Source organism: Erinaceus europaeus, chromosome 23 (assembly GCF_950295315.1).
Source record: "Erinaceus europaeus chromosome 23, mEriEur2.1, whole genome shotgun sequence".
Taxonomy (NCBI): Eukaryota; Metazoa; Chordata; class Mammalia; order Eulipotyphla; family Erinaceidae; genus Erinaceus; species Erinaceus europaeus.
The window spans coordinates 1,323,044-1,347,748 of record NC_080184.1 but is presented as its reverse complement, the minus strand read 5'-3'; the positions used below and the strand labels follow the sequence as shown (position 1 = coordinate 1,347,748).

At 55.0% G+C, this 24,705-nt stretch overlaps 1 protein-coding gene across 1 annotated transcript; it reads right to left on the bottom strand.

Moving 5' to 3' along the window:
- Positions 1 to 726: 726 nt before the first annotated feature.
- ATCAY (ATCAY kinesin light chain interacting caytaxin) lies at positions 727 to 18,572 on the bottom strand. Its single transcript, XM_060182035.1, has 12 exons — positions 18,475 to 18,572; positions 12,140 to 12,198; positions 10,739 to 10,948; positions 10,341 to 10,526; positions 9,966 to 10,068; positions 8,924 to 9,055; positions 8,636 to 8,722; positions 8,265 to 8,363; positions 6,410 to 6,445; positions 3,680 to 3,757; positions 3,293 to 3,325; positions 727 to 2,933 (listed from the first exon to the last, which is right to left on the bottom strand). Exons 1-12 carry the CDS (start codon positions 18,549 to 18,551, stop codon positions 2,924 to 2,926), a joined length of 1,110 nt encoding a protein of 369 aa, XP_060038018.1. The 5' UTR covers positions 18,552 to 18,572; the 3' UTR covers positions 727 to 2,923.
- Positions 18,573 to 24,705: the final 6,133 nt, after the last annotated feature.

Sequence of the window (24,705 nt, the reverse complement as noted above, 5' to 3'; positions counted from 1 at the left end):
TAAGCAGGTGTCCAGGAGATGGTGCACTGGTTAGAGCATACACCTTACTATAGTTGGGGCCAAGGGTGAGAGCCCCAGCACCACATGACAGAGCCATGGCATTGGGGAAGCTTTAATGCTGTAGTCAGTGTCTCTCTCTCATAATCAACAGAAGAAAAAGGTGAGCCAGGGATGGTGGAAATGCTACTATATTAGATTTGGGCACTGAAGAAGGAAGGAAGGAAGGAAGGAAGGAAGGAAGGAAGGAAGGAAGGAAGGAAGGAAACTAAAATAGGGGGCTGGGTTTTAGCACACCGGGTTGAGCTCACATGGCGCAAAATGCAAGGACCGGCATAAGGATCCCGGCTAGAGCCCCCGGCTCCCCACCTGCAGGGGAGTCGCTTCACAGGCGGTGAAGCAGGTCTGCAGGTGTCTGTCTGTCTCTCCCCGTCTTCCCCTCCTCTCTCGGTTTCTCTCTGTCCTATCCAACAACGACAATGGCAACAATAACAACAAGAGCAAGGAAATGGGGAAAACGGCCTCCAGGAGCAGTAGATTCATAGTGCAGGCACCCAGCCCCAGTGATAATTCTGGAGGAAAAAAAAAAGAAAAGAAAAAGAAAGACTGAAATACTAATGATGTGATAATCACATCTACCACTAATTTTGTTCTGGCCCCAATATTTCATGCCTGTGTGGAGTCCTGGCAGACTTCTTTTCTCTCTCTTTCTCTCTCTCTTTCTCTCTCTAATGTCAGGGGAGACAGAAGAAAGGGAGAAAAAGAGACGGAAAGACAGGGCAACACTGTATCATCCCCTGAGCTTGCTCTGGTGCTGTGTGGCGCTCCCATGTGGCGCTGGAGGCCCAATCCTTGCTCCCCGGTGGGGAGAATGAATTGTGGAAAGGGTTCCAGTTCAGATCACACGGCCTTCACGTCCCTCCCTGAACCCCTCAAAGCCTCCCCGCTGCAGAGAGATGGCCATCCCCAGCCTCATTTGTTTTCAGTGGGTTTATTTCACATAAAAATCCCCTCCAGACCCCAGGAACCAGGCCTTCTCTTCTCGTCCTGGAGTGCCGGGGGCTCAGGGAGCAGGTCCAGTGGGTCCAGAGGTCCCTGTCCCCAGAGCCCAGCCTGGCAACCCCCCCCCACCCACTGTCAGTCCCGGGGGAAAAAACCATCCTGGTCCCCACCTCCTGGATCCTTTCTGTGTGGCATTAAGTCCAGTGTCCATGGACATGTACCCCTCCAAAGGCTGGTTCTGGGGGCTCGGGGGTCAACCTGGTTAGAGGGGGCTGGGGGCAGACCCCCAACTCCAGCTGGCTGTGTCTCTGGGACCCAGCTGGGGTCCTCACATCCCCTGGGTGGCCGCTGGGGATCCAGGCACCCCCGTGTCAGTGTAGGGTTTCTTGCAGGCTTTGTGTGTGTGTGTGTGTGTGTGTGTGTGTGTGTGTGTGTAGGGGACTTTGTGGTCACCTGGGTGGGGTGACAAAGGGACAGTTTTGGTGTCCCCTGATGCTGTCATTCTGTTGACTTTCAGGAGCTGGAAGAAACACATCTGAGTCCCTGCCAGAACCTCCTTATAAGGGCAGGGGCAGAGCCGGGACTGGGGGGAGCAGGTCTTCAGTGCCTGTGAATCCGGCTAAGTCCCAGCGCTGCCTTGGGGTTCCAGGCCAAGAGACACTCAGGGATGGAATAGACAGCCCACCGGGGCCGCACCTGGCACAGTTTAAGCCCTGGCACCATCTGGGAGGTGTCACAGCACCGGAGGAAGCTCCTGTGCTTGGTGTCCCTCTCTCTCTCCCTGTCTCTCACTCTCAAGAGAGAAAGTCAGCGAAGGAGCGGTGGAATCCTGTTTGGGTGAAGCCCTGACTCAGCTGAGAAAAAAGGGAGAGAAATAATAATAATAATAATAATAATAATAATAAACCATTCACATAATCTCCAATCTCAGACTTGGCAATGGTGGCCCCAGTTCAAGCCCCCAGTCCCTACCTGCAGGGGGAAAGCTTCACAAATGGTGAAGCAGTGTTGCAGGTGTCTGTCTATCCCTCTCTATCTCCTCACCCTTTCAACTTCTGGCTGTTTCTATCCAATAAATAAGTAAAGATAATTTAAAAAATTAAAAAATAAAAGACTTATAAAAAAAAGAAAGACTTGCAGGGCTGCAGCGGTCCAGAGGGGACCCCTCCCCCTTCTCCACAGGCAGGGCCCAGCTGTCACTCTTGTAATCTGCAGGGACGGGGAACTCCCTAACAGCCCACCCGTGTCCACTTCCCTTCCTCCTCCGAATGCTGGGACTGTGGCCTCCAGGCCCGGGGACACCGCCTCTTCTCCTTGTTACTGTCTCCCCGCGAGCCCGTGGATGGAGAGGCGACATTTCAGGGTCCCCGCTGGGTGGGAGTCTGGGGTTCGAGCCCCCATGCCGCCTCATGTGGACGGCTCCTTGCCCTTTGGAGAAATTTCCAGAAAGTTCTGGGGATGGCGGGAAGGGGCTGGCTTTGCAGCTTCTGGATGAGAAGTTACACCTGGTTGTGCTGTGGTTCACGCCCCCAGGCTCCAAAGGAGGGGGGTGGGATCAGAGGTCAAGGGTCAGGGGCCAGGTGGGGGAAGTGAGCTTCTGGCCAGATGGGTGTGGAAAGGCACAAGAAGGAAGGACCCCGCATCCACCAGAGGCCAGGGGCAAGGTCCAGGACTCTGTATGGGCAGGGGCATCTTTGAGGTGGTGGTGGGGTCCTGGGAGCTGGACTGTAGGCCCCTGGGGTCAGCATGTGGCACTGAGGGAGGGGGGTCCTTTCCCCAGATGCGGAGCACTGCACCCGGAATCCCTGACGGGGTGCTGCAGGAGCAGGGGGCGCGGGCAAGGGAGGGGCTGGCGGGCGGCAGGCTGAGGTCCCTGGGCTTCTGGAAGCTTCTGTGGGTCCCTCCCGAGTCCTCATGGGCCACCTCAGGACATGCTGGAGAGACAGGCAGAGGGCCCGGCCTTTGAGTCCTCACTTCAGGCAGAAGCGGAGCCTGGATGTTGGAGCGAGGGGTGGGTGCCACCCAGGTGGGGAGCCCGGGGAGCCAGGAGGAAGGGGTTAGACCAGCACCCACCATCCCACCCTGGGTGTGGGCTGACGGGGGTACCTGTCTCATGGGCGGGTGGATGATGGATGGATGAATGGATGGATGGGTAGATGATGGGTGTGGATGGTGGATGGTGGATGGTGGATGGATAGTTGGATGATGGGTGTTGGATGATGGGTGGATGGAGAATGGATGGTGGATGATGGGTGAGTGGGAGGAGGGGGTGGGAGTGTCACTTCACAGTCACCTTGTCTCCTGGCCTTCTGTGATAGGAGTGGGCCTGTGGGAGGGGAGAAGATCTCAGCCCCAGGCCTCCATGTCCGTTGCTGAGGGAGCCATGGGCTTCACCTGGTATGAGATGGGGGTTCCAGGCCCGCCCACCTGCAGCAGCCTGCTGGAACCTTCCCTCCTTCCTTCCTTTCTTTTCATTCTCCCCTTCCTTCCTTCCTCCCTCCCTCCTCCTTCCTCTCCCTTTCTCCTCTCACGCTATTGGGGGATAAACTCTGAACCTGATTTGCCCCACACCACTGAGCTGCCCCCAAAGCCCAGTTTCCTGTTGTTCTGTTCAGACACAGAGAGGAGAGACATCCAGCTCTGCTCCTCCACGCAGGGTGCTCCCACGAGGCCCGGTCACCTGTCCTCCTCTGTCGCCACTGCGGCCTCTGATGTCTCTTCCACCCTGGGTAGGACAAACTCGGGCTGTGGCCGTGCACTGGGGACAGAGAGACAAAGATATGGCCAGTGACACCACTGGAGAGGACACTTGAGCTGGGAGGGCTGGGGAAACACCCAGAAAATGGGAGGGGGGCATGGCTCTGAAACTCCTGCCCAGGCCACCTCTGTACTATCTGCTCTGTACCTCTGCTCCCTCCAGAGCCAAACAGCAGAGACAGAGAGACGGAAACAGAAAGACAGATAAGGCAGAGAGACAGAGGGAAGGTGTATAAGGTGTATGGAAGGAAGTGAGGACAGAGACAGGTAGAGGCATGGAGAGGAGAGAGAGAGAGACTATTAGAGAAGGACCACAGCCCTGCCCACCCTCCATGGGCTCCCTGGGTGCTGTGCAGGGTGCTGAGAGAGGAGAGACCCCACAGCCCTGCCCACCCTCCATGGGCTCCCTGGGTGCTGTGCCTGGTGCTGAGAGAGGAGAGACCCCACAGCCCTGCCCACCCTCCATGGGCTCCCTGGGTGCTGTGCCTGGTGCTGAGAGAGGAGAGACCCCACAGCCCTGCCCACCCTCCATGGGCTCCCTGGTGCTGTGCAGGGTGCTGAGAGAGGAGAGACCCCACAGCCCTGCCCACCCTCCATGGGGCTCCCTGGGTGCTGTGCAGGGTGCTGAGAGAGGAGAGACCCCACAGCCCTGCCCACCCTCCATGGGCTCCCTGGGTGCTGTGCCTGGTGCTGAGAGAGGAGAGACCCCACAGCCCTGCCCACCCTCCATGGGCTCCCTGGGTGCTGTGCCTGGTGCTGAGAGAGGAGACACCCCACAGCCCTGCCCTCCCTCCATGGGCTCCCTGGGTGCTGTGCAGGGTGCTGAGAGAGGAGAGACCCCACAGCCCTGCCCACCCTCCATGGGCTCCCTGGGTGCTGTGCCTGGTGCTGAGAGAGGAGAGACCCCACAGCCCTGCCCACCCTCCATGGGGCTCCCTGGGTGCTGTCCATGGTGCTGAGAGAGGAGAGACCCCACAGCCCTGCCCACCCTCCATGGGGCTCCCTGGGTGCTGAGAGAGGAGAGACCCCACAGCCCTGCCCACCCTCCATGGGCTCCCTGGGTGCTGTGCAGGGTGCTGAGGGAGGAGAGACCCCACAGCCCTGCCCACCCTCCATGGGCTCCCTGGGTGCTGTGCCTGGTGCTGAGAGAGGAGAGACCCCACAGCCCTGCCCACCCTCCATGGGCTCCCTGGGTGCTGTGCCTGGTGCTGAGAGAGGAGAGACCCCACAGCCCTGCCCACCCTCCATGGGCTCCCTGGTGCTGAGAGAGGAGAGACCCCACAGCCCTGCCCACCCTCCATGGGGCTCCCTGGGTGCTGTGCAGGGTGCTGAGAGAGGAGAGACCCCACAGCCCTGCCCACCCTCCATGGGCTCCCTGGGTGCTGTGCCTGGTGCTGAGAGAGGAGAGACCCCACAGCCCTGCCCACCCTCCATGGGCTCCCTGGGTGCTGTGCCTGGTGCTGAGAGAGGAGAGACCCCACAGCCCTGCCCACCCTCCATGGGCTCCCTGGGTGCTGTGCCTGGTGCTGAGAGAGGAGAGACCCCACAGCCCTGCCCTCCCTCCATGGGCTCCCTGGGTGCTGTGCAGGGTGCTGAGAGAGGAGAGACCCCACAGCCCTGCCCACCCTCCATGGGCTCCCTGGGTGCTGTGCCTGGTGCTGAGAGAGGAGAGACCCCACAGCCCTGCCCACCCTCCATGGGGCTCCCTGGGTGCTGTCCATGGTGCTGAGAGAGGAGAGACCCCACAGCCCTGCCCACCCTCCATGGGGCTCGTTGGGTGCTGAGAGAGGAGAGACCCCACAGCCCTGCCCACCCTCCATGGGCTCCCTGGGTGCTGTGCAGGGTGCTGAGGGAGGAGAGACCCCACAGCCCTGCCCACCCTCCATGGGCTCCCTGGGTGCTGTGCCTGGTGCTGAGAGAGGAGAGACCCCACAGCCCTGCCCACCCTCCATGGGCTCCCTGGGTGCTGTCCATGGTGCTGAGGGAGGAGAGACCCCACAGCCCTGCCCACCCTCCATGGGGCTCCCTGGGTGCTGTGCAGGGTGCTGAGAGAGGAGAGACCCCACAGCCCTGCCCACCCTCCATGGGGCTCCCTGGGTGCTGAGAGAGGAGAGACCCCACAGCCCTGCCCACCCTCCATGGGCTCCCTGGGTGCTGTGCAGGGTGCTGAGGGAGGAGAGACCCCACAGCCCTGCCCACCCTCCATGGGCTCCCTGGGTGCTGTGCCTGGTGCTGAGAGAGGAGAGACCCCACAGCCCTGCCCACCCTCCATGGGCTCCCTGGGTGCTGTGCAGGGTGCTGAGAGAGGAGAGACCCCACAGCCCTGCCCACCCTCCATGGGGCTCCCTGGGTGCTCTCCATGGGCTCCCTGGGTGCTGTCCATGGTGCTGAGGGAGGAGAGACCCCACAGCCCTGCCCACCCTCCATGGGCCCTGCCCCGGTGCCACCCATGGTGCTCCCATGTGAAGCCAGGGCTAGAGCCCGGGTCTCCCTCAAGCCCTGGAGAGAAGAGACATCCCCTGGGTCCACATGCAGGTGTGTCCTGGACATGGGTCCTTGCTGAGTGGCAGTCAAGGGGCGTGCTCTCCAGGGGGACCCCAGCTGAGAGCTACGCCCCCATCCACCCACCCAGACAGGGTCACCCGCCACCCACCTCTCTCTTCTGGCCTTGAGCCTCTCCTCGTCGAATCTGCAGGAGAGGACAAAGTGGGGGGGGGGGTGAGAGAAGCCCTCTTGGCCCCTGAGGACAGCCCCCCGAGGTGCCCCTGGGACCTTTGCTGGTTTGCTCTGGTGCTCACGTTCCTGAGGCTGCTTTGCAAGCACCAGAGATGGGATAGAACTTTCTAGAACATCCACCCCGCTCCAAGTGGCCAGGGAACAAGCTTTTCTGGCTCTACGGGCCAGTCTGGGGCACAGGGACCCCACTGGTTGTGTGGGGGGTGGCTGTGAAAAGCAGCAGCCATAGCCAGTGAGGCCTAGAGTGGGAATTGCTGGGTGTCAATAAAACTTTATTTATATAAGCAGGTTGAGGGCCAGGCTGTGCTGCCTCCTCTCACCCCACCACAGCCTGCACTAGATGTGCTTGTTCCACTGTATCCCTGCTCCCCAAGAGCTGGGGAGATAGAATAATATTTAACAAAGGGCTGGTCCTGCAATAGGACTCTCCTGCCTGAAGCTCCGAGGCCCCAGGTTCAGCCCCAGTGCCACCATCAGCCAGAACTGAATGGGGCTCTGGTTTAAAAATAATTAATTAATTAATTTAAAGAACTCCTATGTAAAGAGCTCTTAGAAATCAACAAGAAGCACTGGGCCTGTTTGGGCACACATGTTACAGTGTATAAGGACCCAGGTTTGAGTCCCCGGTCCCCATCTGTAGGGGAAAAGCTTTGTGAGTGGTGAAGCAAGGCTGCAGGTGTCTCTCTGTTTTTTTCTGTCTCTATCTCCCCCTCCCCTCTCAATTTCTCTCTACCTAATAAGTAAATAAAGACTAAAACATGTTTTTGTTTGTTTGTTTTTTTGTGGTCCGGGAGGTGGCATAGTGGATAAAGCATCGGAATCTCAAACATGAGGTCCTGAGTTCAAACCCCGGCAGCACATGTGCCAGAGTGATGTCTGGTTCTTTCTCTCTCCTCCTACCTTTCTCATTAATAAATAAAATCTTAAAAAAAAAAGACTAAAACATGTTTTAAAAATCAGGAAGAGGGGCCGGTGGTGGCGCACCTGGTTGAGCGCACATGTTACAATGTACAACGACGTAGGTTCAAGCCCCCAGTCCCCATCTGCAGGGAGAAAGTTTCACAAGCGGTGAAGCAATGTTGCAGGTGTCTCTCTGTCTTTCGGCCTCTCTTATTCCCCATTCCCTCTCGATTTCTGTCTCTATCCAATAAATAAAGATGAGAAAGAAATCAAGAATAAGGCAGGGCCACGGAGACAGCACAGCGGTTCTGCAAAGAGACTCTCCTGCCTGAGGCTCTGAGGTCCCAGGTTCAAGCCCCAGCATCACCATCCACCAGAGATGAGCAGAGCTTAAAAAAAAAACTTAATAAATAAAAACCATTAGTTAAAAAAAAAAGGATTTATTTCTGAGGAGCGGAGGAGGAGGAGGAGCATAGTCTCCCAGCCTCTGGCACAGGCGATGCCGGGGCTGGAACCTGGGGCTTTGGGCCTGAGAGTCCAGCACTCTGACCCCAGCGACCCTCCCAGCCTGAGGAAAAGAAAAAAAACTCTGGGAAGAAGAAACCAAAATTGCCTTTTCCACGCAGAGACTAAGTTCCAGAGAGGGAGAGACAGCATAGCACTGCTCTCCTGTGTACGGGGCCCCTTCCATGTGGTATCGGGGGCTTGGACCTGGGTCCGAGCCATGTCCCAACTCTGATTTCACAGTTGAAAGGAAAAAGGTAGAAAGGTATTTGAGACTTTACCCCTGCAGGACATGCCCCGAGGGGGAGGGGTTTGGGATGTGAAACTCCAAGACATGGGGGGCTCCCCAGCCCACGCCCCCCACTCACTGCAGCACGCAGTCTGGGATCTGCACGTGATCCATGGGGATAAGCCGTTCCAGGTCCTCCAGGCTGTGCACGTACTGCACCTTGCTGATGAACTTGACGCTGTGGGGGCAGAGGGAGGGTGTCGGGGGCCTGTGGGCAGACCACCCATCCCACCTCTGCCTCACGGATTGGGCAGAAGAGGCAGAACTTGTGGGAGTGTTCCTTTGCAAGAGCGGACCCCCAGGGGGAGGTACAGAAGGAGGGAGACACCTGCTTCACTGCTCGAGAAGCTTTCCCCCTGCGCCCCATCCTGGGCCCCCTCACTGTTCCTGTAAAGCTACAGAGACTCCAACACCCCCAGGGTAGGGGCCCCAGCTGGGCCCAGGCCTCACCTGATGAAGGGTCGGGAGATGGCCAGCACGGTGCGGATGAACCAGGATGGGTGCACAATGATGAGGGACTTGAGGTTTTTCCTCAGCCTGTGGGGAGCAGAGCAAGTGAGGGGGGTTCCTGGGGCCGGACCCTGGGTGGCAGAGGTACTGGGGAGGGCACACACTCCTCCATCACCCACTCATCTCCCTCGCTTTGGTCTCCAGGGCCCCCAAGACTGCCCCCCCATCCACAGAGCTTCCCCTGTGCATGCATGGCAATCCCATGTGGAGCCAGGGCCTTGAGCTCACCGCCTATCGATCATCTGGTAGCATTTCTTCAGCCAGCTGATGCCTGGCATCTTCCGTCGCGGGGTGGCCCCGTTGAGGTACACAATCATGTAGTCCTCTGCCACCAGGAGCTCCAGGCTGCTGATAACGTACCTGCAGTGGGACAGGGGCCACGCAGGGTGAAGAGGTGGTGGAGGTGGGGATGGTGGTGAAGGTGATGGTGGTGGAGGAGGTGATGGTGGTGGAGGTGATGGTGATGGTGGAGGAGGTGGTGGAGGTGAGGTGATGGTGGTGGTGGAGGTGGTGGAGGTGATGGTGGAAGAGGTGGTGGAGGTGATGGTGGAGGAGGTGATGGTGGTGGAGGTGATGGTGATGATGGAGGAGGTGATGGAGGTGATGGTGGTGGAGGAGGTGATGGTGGTGGAGGTGATGGTGGAGGAGGTGATGGTGGAGGAGGTGATGGTGGTGGAGGAGGTGATAGTGGTGGAGGTGATGGTGGTGGAGGTGATGGTGGAGGAGGTGATGGTGGTGGTGGAGGTGATGGTGGAGGAGGTGATGGTGGAGGAGGTGATGGTGGTGGAGGTGGGGATGGTGGTGGAGGTGATTGTGGAGGAGGTGGTGATGGTGGAGGTGATGGTGTTGGAGGTCATGGTGGAGGAAGTGATGGTGGTGGAGGTGATGGTGGAGGAGGTGATGGAGGAGGTGATGGTGGTGGAGGTGATGGTGGAGGAGGTGATGGTGGTGGAGGTGATGGTTATAGCTGTGGAGGGATGGTAATGGTGGTAGAGGAGATGGTGATCATGGTGATGACAGTGACTGCACGCAGAGTATGAGGCCTTGTGGCCCTCTAGTGGCTGGAGACGCAGCTCAGGTTCTCCTTGGGCCCAGGTTGAGCTCTCACCCGCCCAGCCCTGCAGCCTGGCCCAGTCCAGGGGGCCCCTCAGTACCCCTGACACCCCGGGGGCCCCTCGGTACCCCGCCGGAGAGCCCCAATGCCTGGACAGACCCCTCAGCCCTCCTGACCCCTGGGGGCCCCAGTCCTATCCCGATGCAGGGAGCTCACAGGAAGAGGTTCTCCATGATGTAGTGGTAGTCCGGAAGGCTGCTGTCGGGGAGGAAGCAGGCGGCGAACACAATGATGGCGTTCAGGCCCTCGCCGTAGTACCCTGGGGGGCGGAGCGCCTGCTCTGACCACTGGGCCTCCGGGGGTCCAGCTCCTGGCCCTCCATCCTGCCCCCAGAGGACCCCCACCCCATGTCCAGCTCCCAGTCCCCACTCTGCCCCCAGAGGACCCTCCACTCTGAGCCCAGCTCCCAGCCCCCACTCTGCCCCCAGAGGACCCCCACCCCATGTCCAGCTCCCAGCCCCCACTCTGCCCCCAGAGGACCCTCCACCCCGAGTCCACCTCCCAGCTCTCCACTCTGCCCCGACCCCTCACCCCCGTGGGTGACCACACGCATGTAAGGCCGAATCATGTGCAGGTCGATGCGATGCTCCTGCTCCCCCAGGATCACTGTCCTCCACAGCCGCCCATTGGCCGCGGCCCCATCCTCTGCCGCCCCGTCCCCAAATAGGTCCGCACTGGCCCCCGGCATGTTCTTGGCTGCCGCCACCGGGGTGTCATCTGGGAGGGAGTGAGCCCAAGGCTAGGCCGGTCATCCCTCCCTCCATCCCTCCCTCCCTCCATCCATTCATGCATTCATCTCTTTCTCCCTCTTTCCCTCCTTCCCTCCATCCCTCCTTCCCTGCCTGCTTCCCTCTCTCCCTCCCTCCTTTCCCCTCTCCACCCCTCCCTTCTCTCCCTCCCTCCTCCCCTGCCCTCCCTGAGCCACTGACCCTCCCACTCCAGCTCATTGCCAGGACCCAGGAACTCGAGCGAGTCGGTCTCATCGGGGGTCTCCATGTCGTCCACGTTGATGTCCAGGTCGTCAGGGGTGTCCAGGAAGTCGTCTGACAGCAGGGAGCCCTCGCTCTGGTCCAGAGAGATGTTGATCTCCGGGGCAACCAGCATCTTCCGCTTGCGGTGGGCACTGCCGAAGGGGGGTGCTGTGCAGGCAGAGGGAGTGGGGCAGACAGAGAAAGAAAGAGAGAGAGAGAGAGAGAGAGAGAGAGGAAGGAAGGGAAGAGAGAGAGCACCCAGTTGTAGCACAGAGAGCTATCTCAGGAGGTAAAGCTGTGAGGCCTGGGATTTGGACCTGGAAACCACAGGGCCGCACCAAGGGTCACAGGCAGGGGGATCCCCATGAAAGTGAGGTCTCTCCTCTCTCAGCACCCTGCACAGCACCCAGGGAGCCCATGGAGGGTGGGCAGGGCTGTGGGGTCTCTCCTCTCTCAGCACCCTGCACAGCACCCAGGGAGCACATGGAGGGTGGGCAGGGCTGTGGGGTGTCTCCTCTCTCAGCACCCTGCACAGCACCCAGGGAGCCCATGGAGGGTGGGCAGGGCTGTGGGGTCTCTCCTCTCTCAGCACCATGCACAGCACCCAGGGAGCCCATGGAGGGTGGGCAGGGCTGTGGGGTCTCTCCTCTCTCAGCACCCTGCACAGCACCCAGGGAGCCCATGGAGGGTGGGCAGGGCTGTGGGGTCTCTCCTCTCTCAGCACCAGGCACAGCACCCAGGGAGCCCATGGAGGGTGGGCAGGGCTGTGGGGTCTCTCCTCTCTCAGCACCAGGCACAGCACCCAGGGAGCCCATGGAGGGTGGGCAGGGCTGTGGGGTCTCTCCTCTCTCAGCACCCTGCACAGCACCCAGGGAGCCCATGGAGGGTGGGCAGGGCTGTGGGGTCTCTCCTCTCTCAGCACCCTGCACAGCACCCAGGGAGCCCATGGAGGGTGGGCAGGGCTGTGGGGTCTCTCCTCTCTCAGCACCAGGCACAGTACCTGGGGGAGCCCCATGGAGGGTGGGCAGGGCTGTGAGAACCCTGGAGGCAAAATAAATAAATAAATAAAGGCAGGGCTAGATAGCATAATGGTTATGCAAAGAGACTCTCATTCCTGAGGCTCCAAAGTCCCAGGTTCAATCCCCTGTACCACCATAAGCCAGAGCTGAGCAGTGCTGTGGTAAAAATAATAATAATATAAAAATGAAATAAAATAAAATAAGAAAATTTGAAAAGCTGGGCCCAGGAGTACCACACATACATGAGAGCCCAGGGTCGGGAAGCGGGAGAAGAAAGAAAGGAGGTGGGAATGGTTGGGATTTATATAAACCAGGGCCTTGGACCCGGGCGGGAACTCACAGGATGTGTCTTCGGCAGGGCTGCCCAGAGAGTCCAGGCCTGCGTCTTCTGGGAGGGGCCTGGGGGTCCAGCGGGTGGAGGGGAAACGGGAGCCCCCAATCCAGGCCAGGGAGCCGGGGGGAGGCATCAGTTGGAAGAGAAATGACAAAGCCTGTTTAGTTCAGAGCACACTTTGAGCTGAATCACATGGGTCCGTCAGCCCAGAGAATCGCACTGTCTCTGTCTCCCTGTAAAAGCCAGCCCTGGAGGGGCAAAGCCCCAGCGGCAACAACAGCAAAACATCGCATAAACACATACGATTTTTTGGGGGGTGTGGCAGACACTGGAACCCGGAACTCAGGGGAGGGGTTGTGTGGCTCACAGGAGCTGTGGTGTCTCTCCCTGTCTGTCTCTTGCCTCTCTATGAAAAAAAGTCTGCTGGGAGTGTTCGCTGCGTGGTCCTCAGAGCAGCCCCATCAGGCAGAGGGGGAAACTGAGGCCCATGAGGAGCCCCCCCCCCCAGCTCCCAGGATTATTGTCCCAAGCAAAGCCACCACAGCTATTGCTCTCTGCTGCCCCCGCCTGTCCAGACAGCAGACAAACAACAATCAATGATGCCCAGGCTGGGGGAAGACAAATGATGGGTCTCTCCTGCCTGAGGTTTTGAGGTCCCGGGTTCAATCCCCAGCACCACCATCAGCCTAGAGCTCAGCAGGGCTCTGGGCAAAAGGAATAATAGTAATAATAGTAACAACCACAGTAATAATAATGCTGGGGAGACAGCACAAGGGTTCCGCAAAAGACTCTCCTGCCTGAGGCTCTGGGGTCGCAGGTTCAATCCCCAGCACCACCATCAGCCAGAGCTCAGCATGGGTATGAATAAAACAATAGCAATAATAATAGTTACTATAACTACTGACTATTAATGGAGCCGAGGAAACAGCTTCTGATGATGATTCTGCAAATGACTTTCCTGCCTGAGATTCTGAGGTCCCAGTTCTTTTTATTTATTTTATTTTACTAGTGATGTAATAGTGATTTACAAAGTCACAAGGTAACAAGGGTACAACTCTGCACTGTTCCCACCAGCAGAGTTCTGTTTCCCACTCTCCCCAGTTCTCCCAAGGTTGCAGATATGGGTTGACTATTATTTCTACAACCATCCGTCCATATTTGTATGTGTTTGCCCTTTTATTTCTCCCATGTTCCCATCTTCTCTTCCTTTCCAAGTCACACCTACACCTGTTACTCCATCCAAATGTCCCTGCTTTTTCCTCTTCTCTCTCTGGGTCCTGATGGAGTTGTTGTTGTTATTGATGTCATCGTTGTTGGATAGGACAGAGAGACATGGAGAGAGGAGGGGAAGACAGAGAGGGGGAGAGAAAGACAGACACCTGCAGACCTGCTTCACCGCCTGGGAAGCGACTCCCCTGCAGGTGGGGAGCTGGGGGCTCGAACCGGGATCCTTCCCCTGTCCTTGCACTTTGCGCCACGTGCGCTTAACACATCATTCTTTTTTTTTTTTTTTCCCACCAAAATTATTGCTGGGACCTGGGGCCTGCACAATTTCACTGCTCCCTGTGGCCATGTTTAGGGTAGAGCCTATGAGACAGAGGGAGAGAGAGAGAGAGAGGATAGATGCCTGCTATGGCCATTCATCACTCCGGAAGCTTCCCCACTGCGGGCAGGGCCTGGGGGCTTGAACCCAGGTTCTTGTGTGTGGTAACACGTGTCTGCTGCCTGGTCCTCCCTAGTGTTTTCCCTGAGGAGCTCATGTCTTCTGAAACCAAAAGAAGGGAAATTGGAAAAGAAGAAGAAGAGGAAGGAGAAGGAGGAGAAGGAGAAGAGGAAGAGGAGAAAGGTTGATTGATTGGTGAGAAAGAGAGGAGGTGGGGTGCAGGTGTCTCTCTGTCTCTTCTCTGTCTCCCCTCCCCTCTTGATTTCTGACAGTTTCTTTTTAAAATTAATTTATTTATTCCCTTTTGTTCTATCCAATAAATAAAGATTAAAAAATTAAAAAGTAGAATATTTATATGCCTCTACCTAGATCTATCCAGGTATAACAACTGCCAGCATTTCTTTTTCTTTTTTTAAAAATTTTTAATATTTATTTTCCTTTTGTTGCCCTTGTTGTTTTTCATTGTTGTAGTTATTATTGTTGTTATTGATGTCATTGTTGAGAGAAATGGAGAGAGGAGGGGAAGACAGAGAGGGGGGAGAGAAAGACAGACACCTGCAGACCTGCTTCACCGCCTGGGAAGCGACTCCCCTGCAGGTGGGGAGCCGGGGCTCCAACCGGGATCCTTAGGCCGGTTCTTGGGCTTTGCGCCGCGTGTGCTTGACCTGCTGCGCTGCCGCCCGACCTCCCCTAGAAAGAATTTTTTAAAAATGGAAAAAAAAACGGGAGTTGGGCAGTAGCGCAGTGGGTTAAGCGCACGTGGCGCCAAGCGCAGGGATCGGCGTAAGGATCCTGGTTCCAGCCCAGGCTCCCCACCTGCAGGGGAGTCGCTTTACAGGCGGTGAAGCAGGTCTGCAGGTGTCTGTCTTTCTCTCCCCCTCTCTGTCTTCCCCTCCTCTCTCCATTTCTCTCTGTCCTATCTAACAAGGACGACATGAATAACAACAACAATAAAAAAGGGCAACAACAGGGAAAATAAATTAAAAGAAAAAAATGGCCTCCAGGAGCAGTGGATTTATAGTGCTGACACCGAGCCCCAGTGATAACCCCGGAGGAAAAAAATAATCTTTCTACTTTATTTTTACTTGTGTTATTTTTAAAAAATATTTATTGGGAGTCGGGCTGTAGCGCAGCGGGTTAAGCACATGTGGCGCAAAGCGCAGGGACCGGCATAAGGATCCCGGTTCGAGCCCCTGGCTCCCCACCTGCAGGGGAGTCGCTTCACAGGCGGTGAAGCAGGTCTGCAGGTGTCTGTCTTTCTCTCCCCCTCTGTCTTCCCCTCCTCTTTCCATTTCTCTCTGTCCTGTCCAACAAAGACGACACCAATAACAACAACAATAATAACTACAACAATAAACCAATAACAAGGGCAGTAAAAGGGAATAAATAAATATTTAAAAAATATATATATATATATATTTATTCCCTTTTGTTGCCCTTGTTGTTTTATTGTTGTAGTTATTTTTGTTGTTACTGATGTCATAGTTGTTGGCTAGAACAGAGAGAAATGGAGAGAGGAGGGGAAGACAGAGAGGGGGAGAGAGATAAACACCTTCAGACCTGCTTTACCACCTGTGAAGCAACCCCCCTGCAGGTGGGGAGCTGGGGTCTTAAACTGGAATTCTTACTGGGGTCCTTGCGCTTTGCGCTACATGCACTTAACCTGCTACCACCGACTCCCGTGTTATTATTTTTTAATATTTATTTATTTCCTTTTGGTTGCCCTTGTTTTTATTGTTGTAGTTATTGTTGTTGATGTCGTTGTTGTTGGATAGGACAGAGAGAACTGGAGAGAGGAGGGGAAGACAGAGAGGGGGAGAGAAAGACGTCTGTCTTTCTGCAGACCTACTTCACCGCCTGGGAAGCGACTCCCCTGCAGGTGGGGAGTCGGGGGCTCAAACTGGGATCCTTACTCAGTCCTTGCACTTTGTCTACTTTATTTTTATTTGACAGGACTGAGAGAATTTGAGAGAGGATACCTGGCTCCTGATATATGCTTTTTTTTCTTTTCTTTTCTGCACAGCCAGCCAGAGAACCCAGAGCCTTGGACACAGGCACTCACATTCCTGAGCAGCTACCCTGACTACATGTTTTCATTTAGAGAAAGACTGAGAGAGAGAGAGAGCACAGAGGGGCCAGGCGGTGGTGCACCTGGTTGAGTGCACACATTACAGTGTGTAAGGACCCAGGTTCAAGGCCCTGGTTCCCACCTGCAAGGAGAAAGCTTCACAAGGGGTGAAGCAGGGCTGCAGGTGTCTCTCTGTCTCTCTCCCTCTATCTCCTCTCTCGTTTTCTCTCTGTCTCTATCTATGCAATAATAAAAATTAAAAAATTAAAAGAGAGGAGCTAGCCAGCCTGGCGCCCTCGTGGTGCTCCTGTGTGGTGCTGGGGCTGGAACCCAGGGGCCCAGCTGCTCTTCCTGATCCAGCTCTGGCATTTTGTTTTCCTGTTTAATTTGAAGATGCACAGCCAGCCCCCCACTATTCTAGGACAAAGACAGAGGCCCCAGCTGACTGGCTGAGGCTGCCCTGCCCTTCACTGGCTGCAGTTGGGGACAGAGAAGGGACCCTGGGTGGAGGCCCAGGACTGGAGTGGGCAGCACACAGACGTGTCTGTTGAACCACAGCTGTGCCCCCCGAGAGCCGGAGGCTTTCTGTCCAGAAGCAGCAAGACAGAAAGAAGCCACTGTCACCAGGCCTTGGGCCTCCTGCAGGGAGACTCCCTCCCAGAGGCTAGAGAGCCCTGCGGAGCTTCCCGCGGCTCCCTGAGAAGCTATTTACTACTTTTTAAAAAATATTTTATTTATTTATTCCCTTTTGTTGCCCTTGTTTTATTGTTGTAGTTATTATTGTTGTTACTGCTATCGTTGTTGTTAGGACAGAGAGAAATGGAGAGAGAAAGATAGACACCTGCAGACCTGCTTCACCGCCTGTGAAGTGACTCCCCTGCAGGTGGGGAGCAGGGGCTCGAAGCGGAATCCTTATGCCAGTCCTTGTGCTTTGCTCCACGTGTGCTTAACCTGCTGTGCTACCGCCCGATTCCCTATTTACTTCTTAATCACAGAGACACACAGAGATAGAGACAAAGAGAATCACTGTCATCTCACTTTTATTTCAGACCAGGAAGCAGGGTGTTTGTGGGTGTGTGTGTGTGTGTGTGTGTGTGTGTGTGTGTGTGTGTGTAGGGAGAAGTCAGCTTTTAAAATATGATGGTGGCAGCCAGGGAGGCAGTGCAGTGGTTAGAGTGCTAGACTCTTGGAGGCCCTGGGTTCCATGCCCAGCTCACAGGTGCCAGAGGGAGGCTCTGGCTCTCTCCCCCTCCCTCCCTCTCTCTCTCCTTTTTTTTTTTTAAAGATTTTATTTATTTATGAGAAAGACAGGAGGAGAGAGAAAGAACCAGACATCACTCTGGCACAGGTGCTGCCGCGGCGGATCAAACTTGGGACCTCATGCTTGAGAGTCCAAAGCCTTATCACTGCGCCACCTCCTGGACCATTCTCTCTCTCTCTCTTTCTTCCCCCTTTGTCTTGTGTGAATAAAAAATAAGACTAGGGGGAGTTTGATTATTGGGGGTCAGGCGGTAGCACAGCAGGTTAAGCGCAGGTGGCGCAAAGCGCAAGGACTGGCTCAAGGATCCCTCTTCAAGCCCCCAGCTCCCCACCTGCAGGGGAGTCGCTTCACAGGCGGTGAAGCAGGTCTGCAGGTGTCTATCTTTCTCTCCCCCTCTCTGTCTTCCCCTCCTCTCTCCATTTCTCTCTATCTTATCTAACAATGACATAAATATCAACAACAATAATAACTACAACAACAATAAAAAACAAGGGCAACAAAAGGGAAAATAAATATTTAAAAAAATTAAAAAATAAAGTAAGACTAGGGTCAGCCAGAAAATTCTCCTGCTTTGCCCTGTGTGAGACTCGGGTTTGTACCCAGCCCCTAACACACTGGGGGAAGCTGTGGTGTGTTTCTCTGTCTCTCCAGCTCTGTCTCTTTCCTTTGCAGCAGGATTATGCTATTTTCCCAACCCACTCTGTCTCTATTAAAAAAAAAAAAAACTGGCCAGGAGTGGTAAGACCTCAGCACCCAGGAAGCCCCATGGAGGGTGGGCAGGGCTGTGGGATCTCTCACCCTCTCTCACTCCTTCTCTGTAAAAATTTAAAAATTAAACAGTTCCACCGGGACCAGAAGAACTGTGGAGGTGTGGGGTTCCCCAGTCATAGCCACGGGGGACAAAACAATAAAAAGCAAAAACCAAAACAGTTGTGTTCTTTTTCGTTACTAGTGGCAAGGACTGAACCCAGGCCTTCTACGTGCGAACTTGTCTTACCCCACCGATATCCCTGGTCCCTGCAAACAGTTTCCAATTACACTGAGTGTTCATTTGCTTATCTTTGAGAGAGAGAGAGAGAGAGACAGAGAGGGAAGCAAAGGGATCACTCGGGCACAGATGACGTCGGTGATGGAGCCCAGGACCCCATGTGGCAGTCCTGCCTCTGCCTGCTGCAGGCCCTTTGTGGGTACCCAAACGAGCTTCAGTGAATCAACATTCACTGGATGGGGCCTGGACTGATAGCATTGGGCAGAGCACCGGACTCCCAGGCAGGAGGGCCTGAGACCTGTGGAAAGTCTCTGACATCCCAGGCTCAGTGAGGGAGGTCCTGCCCTGAGGGGTGCCATACCTGGGGAGCCCCTCTTCCTGCCATTCCTCCTTTACATCCACATTCTCCATCCGTAGCGTGGCCTCTGTGGTCCCCATGGAGCTGAGCAGAGGTCGGTTAGCAGGGACGGGTCCTGGGGGATAGTCACAAGGGGGTTTCACTGGAGTCACCAAACAGCAGCCCCCCCTCATGGGCAGAACACCCCCAGCTTCCCCATCATGCCTGCCTTTGTCTAGAACTTCAGCCTGGGAGCTACCCATCCCTGGAAGTCATTTTTTTAATTATATTTATTTACTTTTCCTTTTGTTGCCTTTGTTTTTATTGTTGCTATTGTTATTAATGTCGTCATTGTTTGGATAGGACAGAGAGAAATGGAGAGAGGAGGGGAAGACGGAGAGGGGGAGAGAAAGACAGACACCTGCAGACCAGCTTCACCGCCTGTGAAGCGACTCCCCTGCAGGTGGGGAGCCAGGGTTCGAACCAGGATCCTTACACCCGTCCTTGCGCTTTGCGCCACGTGCGCTTAACCCGCTGCGCTACCGCCCCACTCCCCTTGGAAGTCATTTATACTCAAGTGTGAATGACTGATACACCAGTCTCAACTGGGGCGTCCCTAAGAATCAGGGTCCGGTTCCCTCCACACCGTCTCTCTGCTCTCAGCCACCTGCCTTGCACCTGCCCAGGAACAGCACTGAGACTGGATTCAGGGGTCTTGTGTGGGGGGGGGGTCACTCCTTCTGGTTTGTTTTTCTTCAGGGCTAGGAGTGACCTCTACTGTAACCTTTGGCTTGGAGCTTCCAGAACATTTGCCCTCACCATAATGTAGATCCCATGTTGTTGTTATTGTTATTATTTACTATTTATTTATGAGACGGGAAGGGACCTCATTCTGGCACATGTGATGCCAGGGGTTGAACTCCGGAATGAAGTTAAGAATCCAGTGCTTTATCCACTGCACCCCCTCTTGGGCTGTAATAATAATAACAATAACTAATATTTTACCTGCTACAATAATAGCAACAACTATTACTATTATGATTATCACCATCACCAGAGTTTTTCTATCCTGAGCCACTTTTTTTGAGAAAGACAGAGACAGAAGGAGAAAGACACCCCCATCCCAGAGCTTCTCCCAGTGCTGTGAGGTCTGGACTGGAACCCGGGTCAGGCTCCACCTCCATCCCCTGCTCTTCCCTGGGGTGAGGGTCATCCCCAAAGGGATGACCTGGGGCTCACACTCTAGTGAGATCAACCCCCCTCACGTGAGCCTCATAGCTCTACATTCCTGGTTCCTCTCCAGATGTTGTCATTGGTTCACTCATTCATTCATTCATTCATTAGTCACTCACAGAGAGATGCAGTGTAAAAGGGGAAAAAAAGAACCTTCTCACCATCTCCGACCCCCAGAACCTACTTGCAGACTCTCAGGGCGGCTCCCCCATCCCTGAGCCCATGCCTGTGTGTGTGAATTCAGCCCCCCAGAAGCCACCTCTCTCCCATCCAGAAGCCGAGCGGGTCTCAGTTCTGCAGTTGGGGGGCATGAGGGCCTCCCCATGGGGGAGGGTGAAGGAGGCCTGGGGTGCCCCCTAAGCCAGCTGGACACCCACTCCCCCTCCTTAGCAGCTTATCAAGCCCCCCTTTCCCTCCTTCCTACTTCCATCGCCCCGGGGGTTTATAAATAGAGAGGCGGGGCGGAGGGGCTCTCTTCTTCAGGAAATGGTGCGGTGACACCCCGTCTTTCTGGCTGGGCCTGGCTTGTGACTGTGGGTGGCCTGGGCCCCAAAGAGTGGGGGGTAGAGAGGAGATGCTTTCACCCACCCCCGCCCCCCAGAGTCACAAGACGCGCCCCAGGGCCTGGGGGCCCCCAGGAGAGAGGGGTTGGCTCCAGCGACGAAGCAGGTGTGCTCACCTGGGCGGCCTGGGCTGGGGGTTCAGGCGTCACCCCAAGACAGCATCCTTCGCCTGCAGAGGGAGGGAGAGGTGCTGGGGCTGCGGGGCCCGCTGCGGGCTCCCCTTCTTTGCTCCCCAGCCCGCAGCTGTCACAGCCTCCAGCAGCTATTACTGGGCTTTTGTGTGTTGGGGGCTGGGCGGGCGCTCGGGGAGGGCAGGGCGCCCCCAAGTCCAGCCCCCCGCAGCATCTTCCTGTCGCCATTGGCTCCGCGCGCAGTCCCTCCCAGAGGCTCCCCAAAGGGACTGGGGGGTGCGGGATGCAGAAGCGGAAATGGTTTCTGCCTTGCGCAGCACAGATTGGAAAGGAAAAAAGAAGGGGAAAATTAGCAGCTCAGGAGTCCAGGAGTCAGTCATTGCTTCTCCAAGGCTCCAGGCTCAACAGCGCCAGGAGGGAGGCCCCCAGTTTTAAAAGCAGAAGCCCCAGTGGGCCCAATGAAGACACACACACACACACACACACACACACACACACACACACACGCCACTCCCACCCGGGGAAGTGACATTATTTGGAGGGAGGTGGACTGGTAGTTGGGGGCCGAACCCTAAATTATTTCCAAGATAAGTGCATCTAATTGTTTGTTCTCTGTCAACACGAGGGAGAACCCTGAGACCTGCGAGGCTGGGGATCGAACCCAGGGCCTCAGGCATGCTGAGGTGTGCACTCCGCCCCCCCCCCCCCCCAACCACCGCCCTGTCCTTTCGCAAAATGCTTTTTCCAGAGTCACTTTAACTGGGAGCATGCTGGGCCGGGTGCTGTCCGCGGTGCTGAACTCGGCCACAAGGACCCTGGCTTTGCTCATCCCTGGGTGGTTTTGTTTTACTTTCTCTTATTTGCCACCAGGCTTGTTGTTGGGTCTCTGAGCCTGCACTATTCCTCTGCTCCTTTTATTGTTATTTTTTTAATTAATTCATTCATTCATTCCATTTTGTTGCCCTTATTGTTTTATTGTTGTAGTTATTTTTGTCGTCACTGTTGGATAGGACAGAGAGAAATGGAGAGAGGAGGGGAAGACAGAGAGGGGGAGAGAAAGAGAGACACCTGCAGACCTGCTTCACCGCCTGTGAAGCGACTCCCCTGCAGGTGGGGAGCCGGGGGCTGGAACTGGGATCCTTACGCCGTTCTTAGGCTTTGCGCCACATGCGCTTAACCCGCTGTGCTACCGCCTGACTCCCTATTTTTATTTTTTAAGACAGAGGGCAAGATACAGGAAAGATGGAGTGACAGAGAGAGGAGAGACCCCGCAGCACCACTCCACCTCTCACGAAGTTTCTGCTGGGCATGGTGCTCCTATGGGGCGCCACCTGCCCTTAACACTCTGCGCTACAACTCGACTCCCTCCCTTTCTCAATTTCTGTCTGTCTCTATCCAATAATAAGTTAATAAAGTGGTCCGGGAGGTGGTGCAGTGGATAAAGCATTGGACTCTCAAACATGAAATCCTGAGTTCAATCCCCGGCAGCACATATACCAGAGTGATGTCTGGTTCTTTCTCTCTCTCCTCCTACCTTTCTCATTAATAAATAAATAAAATCTTTAAAAAAAGAAATCATATAAAAATTAAAGCTTTCTTTAAAAAATTAATTAATAAATAAATAAAAGTATAGAAAAAATTCTAAATGTTGTTTTGATGAGAGAGGGAGAGGAGCCTGAGCTCTGCTCAGTTCTGGCTGATAGTGGTGCTGAGTATTGACCTCAGAGTCTCAGGCAAGAGAGTTTTGTTTTCTCCCCCCAGAGAATTGCTCAAGTCTGGTTTATGGTTCTTCTTCTTCTAGCGTTTGCCCTTCTTCCGTAGCCAGTCAACAGCGTCAGGTTGAGCCTGATGTCAAGTTTCGAGACCTCCTTTGAATCTGGAGAGGGGGCAGTCATCGACTATGTGGGTCATAGTCTGTCTGGAGCTGCAGGGGCAGTTCGGGTCGTCTCTGGCTCCCCAGCGATGGAACATAGCGGTGCACCGGCCATGGCCTGTTCGATAGCGATTGAGGAGGGCCCAGTCATAACGTGCTAGGTCAAAGCCGGGTGGACGCTCGCAGGGGTCTGTGATGAGGTGTTTGTTCTTGACCTCAGCTGACTGCCAACTCTGTTTCCAAGAGTCTGGAACAGAGGAGTTCAGTGTAGGCGTAGGGGACCAGATTGGGTGACGAGACGTCAAGCGTCGGACAGGGTGGGCGAAGATCTCTGCGTATATTGGCAGGTCCGTCGAGCGTAGACGCGGGAAATGAACTTAGATGCTGCCTTCTTAGCCTTCTTCTTCTTTTTTTTCCCTTCCAAGTAGGTTCATTTCTTCTGCCAGTCTGTCTTTCTTTTAGATTGTATTTTGTTTTTATTATTATCATCACTTTTTGCCTCCAGCATTATGGCTGGTGCTCATTGCTGGCACATGAATCCACTGTGCCTGGAAGCCATTTTTTCCTTTTTTTTTTTTTTGCCTCCAGGGTTATCGCTGGGGCTTGGCCTGCACTATGAACCCACTGCTCCTGGAGGCTGTTTTTTCCCTTTTGTTGCCATTGTTATCATTGTTGTTATTACTGTTGTTGTTGTTGTTGGATAGGACAGAGAGAAATGGAGAGGAAGGGGAGACAGAGACAGGGAGAGAAAGGTAGACACCTGCAGACCTGCTTCACCCCTGCAGGTGGGGAGCCGGGGGCTCGGACTGGGATCCTTACGCTGGTCATATGCTTCATGCCATGTGTGCTTAGCCTACTGCACTACCGTCCGGCTCCCTTCTTTTTCTTCTTCTTTTTTTTTAAATTTTATTTTATGGGCCAGAGAGACGTTTAGAGAGGAGGGGAAGACAAAGAGAGACACAGACCTGCTTCATCTCTTGTGAAGTTTCCCCCCTGCAGGTGGAGATTAGAGGCTTAAACCTGGATCCTTGCACATAGTAACATGTGCACTACACTGAGTGTGCCACCGTTAGACCCCTGACTGCTTTTTATTTTTAAATGTTTTATTTTATTTTAATGAGAAAGACACAGAGAAAGCCCAGAGCCCTGCTCAGCTCTTGCTGATGGTGGTTCTGGGGACTGAACCTGGGACCTCAAAGCCTCAGGCAGGAGAGTCTTTTTTCAGAACCACTATGCTGTCTCCCCAGCCACAAGAGTTTTCTTTCTTTCATTTTTAAAGATTTTAAAAAAATATTTATTTATTTTCCCTTTTGTTGCCCTTATTTTTTTTTATTGTTGTTGTTGTAGTTATTGTTGTTGTTACTGATGTCATCGTCGTTGGATAGGACAGAGAGAAATGGAGAGGAGGGGGAGACAGAGAGGGGGGAGAGAAAGATAGACACCTGCAGGTCTGCTTCACCGCTTGTGAAGCGACTTCCCTGCAGGTGGGGAGCCGGGGCTCGAATCAGTATCCTCACGCTGGTCCTTGCACTTTGCGCCACGTGCGCTTAACCCGCTGCACTACCACCGGACTCCCTTTTAAAGATTTTTTTTTTTTAATTTACTTATGAGAAAGATAGGAGGAAAGAACCAGACATCATTCTGGTCCATGTGGTGCTGAGGATTGAACTCAGGAACTCGTGCTTGAGAGTCCACTACTTTATCCGTTGTGCCACCTCCCAGACCATGTTTTTTTGCTTGAGCTAAAATACATCTAACATAGACTATTTCTTTGTGTTTAGTGGTATTGAATAATACACTTCCACTCTATGCAGTTACCACCCCGTCTCACTCCCAAAGCCATGGGGCGCACAGTTTCGAAACTTCAGGACAGGAAGACTCTTTTGAGTCTAAAGTTCCCAGCAGGAGCCTGGAGATAGATAGATCAGAGGGGGAGAGTGCGTGTCTTACCATGGCCGGAGCACAAGGAACAGCATCAAAGGAATGCCACTGCAAATGGGATGATATCAAGATCATCATCATTATTTTACTAGAGCCAGTGTGACAACCCTAGATGCGCTGTCAGGCCCCCTGGTCCCTTGCAGCCCGCAGGCTTTCTGAACTCTTCCAGGTGGGACAAAATAGAAAAGCCATCTCCAGGGGGGTTCAAGGATGTTGCCTCGCGGAGCATCGGGACCCAGAATATCTCCAATACAGATCGAGTGGGCGGGGCTCTGAGGGGCGGGGCTCCTACAGGGGGCGAGGCTTGGGCAGAGCCCTCCGCAGCTGAGTGGCTAAGGCCTGGGCGGGGGCGTGGCTCTAGGCGGACACGCTCCCCAGGAGGCGGTGTCAGTCATCGAGCGGCCCAGGAGCGGGCAAGGCTTGGGGTTGTGGGCGTGGCCCGCGTGAATCCACGCCCCCCAAAGTGGAGGGGCGGGGCCCGGGGCGCGCGTGGCCACCCGCTCGCGGCACGTGG